Source organism: Hetaerina americana, unplaced genomic scaffold (genome assembly GCF_022747635.1).
Source record: "Hetaerina americana unplaced genomic scaffold, ioHetAmer1.1.p SCAF_6, whole genome shotgun sequence".
NCBI lineage: Eukaryota > Metazoa > Arthropoda > Insecta > Odonata > Calopterygidae > Hetaerina > Hetaerina americana.
Genome location: NW_027287205.1, coordinates 5,104,599 through 5,107,745, shown reverse-complemented (window position 1 = coordinate 5,107,745; position 3,147 = coordinate 5,104,599). Strand labels below are relative to the sequence as shown.

At 41.0% G+C, this 3,147-nt stretch overlaps 1 protein-coding gene across 4 annotated transcripts in view; it reads left to right on the top strand.

Annotated features, from left to right (window-relative positions):
- Positions 1-2,639, top strand: part of LOC139695049 (KH homology domain-containing protein 4-like) — a 102,608-nt gene extending 99,969 nt beyond the window's left edge. For all 4 annotated transcript variants that reach the window (XM_071593650.1, XM_071593651.1, XM_071593649.1 and 1 more), the window contains one exon: positions 1-2,639. This exon is cut by the window's left edge and continues 194 nt beyond it. In XM_071593650.1, coding sequence (XP_071449751.1) covers positions 1-414 — 414 coding nt within the window. In that variant the 3' untranslated portion in view covers positions 415-2,639.
- Positions 2,640-3,147: the final 508 nt, after the last annotated feature.

Sequence of the window (3,147 nt, the reverse complement as noted above, 5' to 3'; positions counted from 1 at the left end):
ACCACTTTCTCGCACTACTCGTCCAAGCCGCAGATGTATGGCCATGCGGCGGGGTCCTCATCCACGTCCTCAACGGCATCGTCTCAGGCCGTGGCCTCGTCGGCGGGTCAACAGCAGTCGGCCCAAACGGCACAGCAGCAGCCCTCTCCCCCAAACGCCACGGCTGCTGCCTTCCAAGCCCTCTCACCGTCATGCCAACAGCCCCCTCCCGGTATGCACCATCCACACCATCAGGCCCCCCCGCAGATGTTTGGTGGTGCTCCACCTCCTCCTCAAGGGGTTGCGATCGGTGCTGGTGGCCAGCCAGCCCTCCCTCCCCCTCCCTCGTACCAGCAGCAACAGCAGCAGCAGGGCATGGCCTTTGCAGGCTACCAGTACAACTCTTCGCTGCCCTTCTGGATGGTTCAGCAGTGACCGATGGCGCACGGATCTGTGTTGGAAAATCATTTGCTCCAGAAAGTCTGCCGTGTAGTCGTGTCTTGTGCCAAAATGTTCAACTTGCAGCATTGTCCAACTGCCGTAACTTGTTCATAATTCGAGGAGAGAATAACCGAAGATTATGTGCAAACTGGTTTTAGGCATAACTTAATGGAATCCTTCCATAATTTGATGAAAAAATAGGCACCTTAAAATTATACTTTTCAATCTGTTATTGTCATGCTTGAATTCCAAACTCGATCGCTGTGTTAATGGTTGGCAATTAAATAAGATCTATGAAAAAAAGATCTCTATTGAGACCAAGTTCGATAAATGAAAAGCTCTCAAGTGGCGCATGCGAAATGTTTACTTTTTCATCCAATCCCCAAGGTTACCTCAAATACTGAGATGCCAGGATGACGAGTGATGAAAATCTTCTCATCCTGAAAAAAGGTACAACGTGTATCATTTTATAAATAGTAGATTATTGTACATAATGTGCATAGGTTACGATAAAAAAGGGCAGGCTTGAAGCACTGAGTGATTGTTTGGCCTTGTTTTCTTTCAAATCAGCCATCACCGTGGCTTGATTAAGGATTGTCATCTCGAAAGCCAAGCCCTAATCAAGAATGCATTGCCTGGCGTGGGATTAATAGATAGATTGGTGATCAGGACATAAAAAGGCTATCGCTGCAGTCCTGCATATGTGATTCCCAAAAAGTGTTCTTGGTGCTCAAAGTAGTTCATTATTATTCCTGTACATCAATACAAGATAGTTGTGAGTCATTTTCTCTCATTTTACTATAAAACCAGAAAGCAGTTTGTAGTGAAATTGATTTTTGTTGTAACATGTCTTTTTGGAGTACTTGAATTTAAATTTACCGCAAGTATGAGTCCATTGACCCTAAAGCAGTGATTTTCCACATTCTGAATGTCACTGAACTGTTGGCTCTTGGTAATAATCCCGCGCTAGGGAATTAATGTAGAGCATCAATTAGCCGTACAAAGACTTGCTTGCTATCCGAATGTATTTCCTCTCCCAACACTGCCGTCATCAGTTCTTCATATTTTCAAACTGATAATACAATTGATGAAAACGGAAATGCCTCTTATTGCTCACTGGACTACTTCTCTTTCATGTCTTTTGAATCACTTTTTAACTGTGTCTGCCGAAGCCACATTTTCCGCAATGCATCAACATTTAGCCAACTGAGCTCCCCTCCTGGCCTTCACCTAGCAAAATGGTGGTTAACAAGTTAGAAGAGGATACAGAGAGAATAGTATCCAGTTCCTAAATGTGTGATCAAATTAAATGTCCCAGGATTGGAAATTCCATGTTTGTTGCCTGGGTGATGTGGGCGTAGGCAAATAAAAAATGAGGATGGATGATGACATGACTCAGCTTTATAACCTTTAGTCAATTAAATTCTCCTGTTTGATGTGAAAATATATTTTGTAGCTGTGTTAGACACATTGAGTCGGTGAGCAATAAAACTTTTGGTATGTATTTTTTTTCAATAATATTTTCGAAACTGCTTGTAACACTGGACAGTGTATTCCTTTGTTATTTCTTAGCTTAGCTAAGCTATTTTGGCCATCCTCAATGATTTCATTTGACTTGTGGACTATTCAAGTTTATGTATGTAATGTATGGGCATTTTTTCTCTTTTCTACATGTATACTACATTATTTTTATGCATTGATACCATAGGTTTGGTATATCTTTCCTAGATATAGGAATTTTTTGTAGCGGGAATTGTGTGTCATGGCATTCTGGATTATTTGACCTTTACCACTGTTTTTGTGCAGCTCTGTAGTCGTCTTTAATTTACCAAAATACGATGGAAGTGGCAGGATTGAGTATTATTGCCTTCAATAGTATAGTTCACGGTCTGGTGTGTCACATTTTTTTTGCCCAGAAAAAGTCAAGGGAGGGTATTTTTTAGATTCTATTCCTTTTTTATTGCTACTAGTGCATTTTAAGTGAGAGAAATCTCTGAGGTCTCCAGTGAAGTGCAGGATTCAATCATAAACTTTTGATGTTTCCTGTTGATAGGTAATTATCACAATCATTTGGAACAATGGACCCGTGAAGAGGAGGTTGACATTCTGATGATAATCCATTGAAGTTTTATATTTTCGTGGAATGCAAGAGAGTGATTTCAATGGTGTATAGCAGTTGCAATAATTGTTTATGTGTATAAATTATTAACTGTTGAAATAAAATTTCACTAATAACTTGAAAAGTGCTGTTGTATTGAGTGGAGATTGCAGGGCATTATGAGGATTGAATGTAGGTGAATTCTGGTAAAGGAAGTTTGAAGGCTTCTCAAGTCAACCATGCAACATTTTTCAAACCATAGACGTCCTACTCAATTAAAGAGTTTAGTAGTGCAATAGGAAGAACTGACCAGATGGCTCAGGTTCAGATTTAAATGAGGGATCTGAATACCCCCGTATTCACCCAGGCTTTGTGGTTTTTCAGATACTAGGCATTTCTAGGTAACCACAGATGTGACAGGGTGAGGAACTAAGACTCCCTACCCTGATGTGTGAATTTCATGTCTTTTGGGGCTTGCTATCAGTTGAGCCCTAACGTCACCTATCAAGTCGTCCTTTGGGGTCAAACGCTGAGGCAATGTGATTGCTTCAGCCTTTTCCTTTAAGTATTCAAGGTGGGCAATCATCAATTGAACTGCATCCAAGAAAGTTAACAATGATTGACTTTGC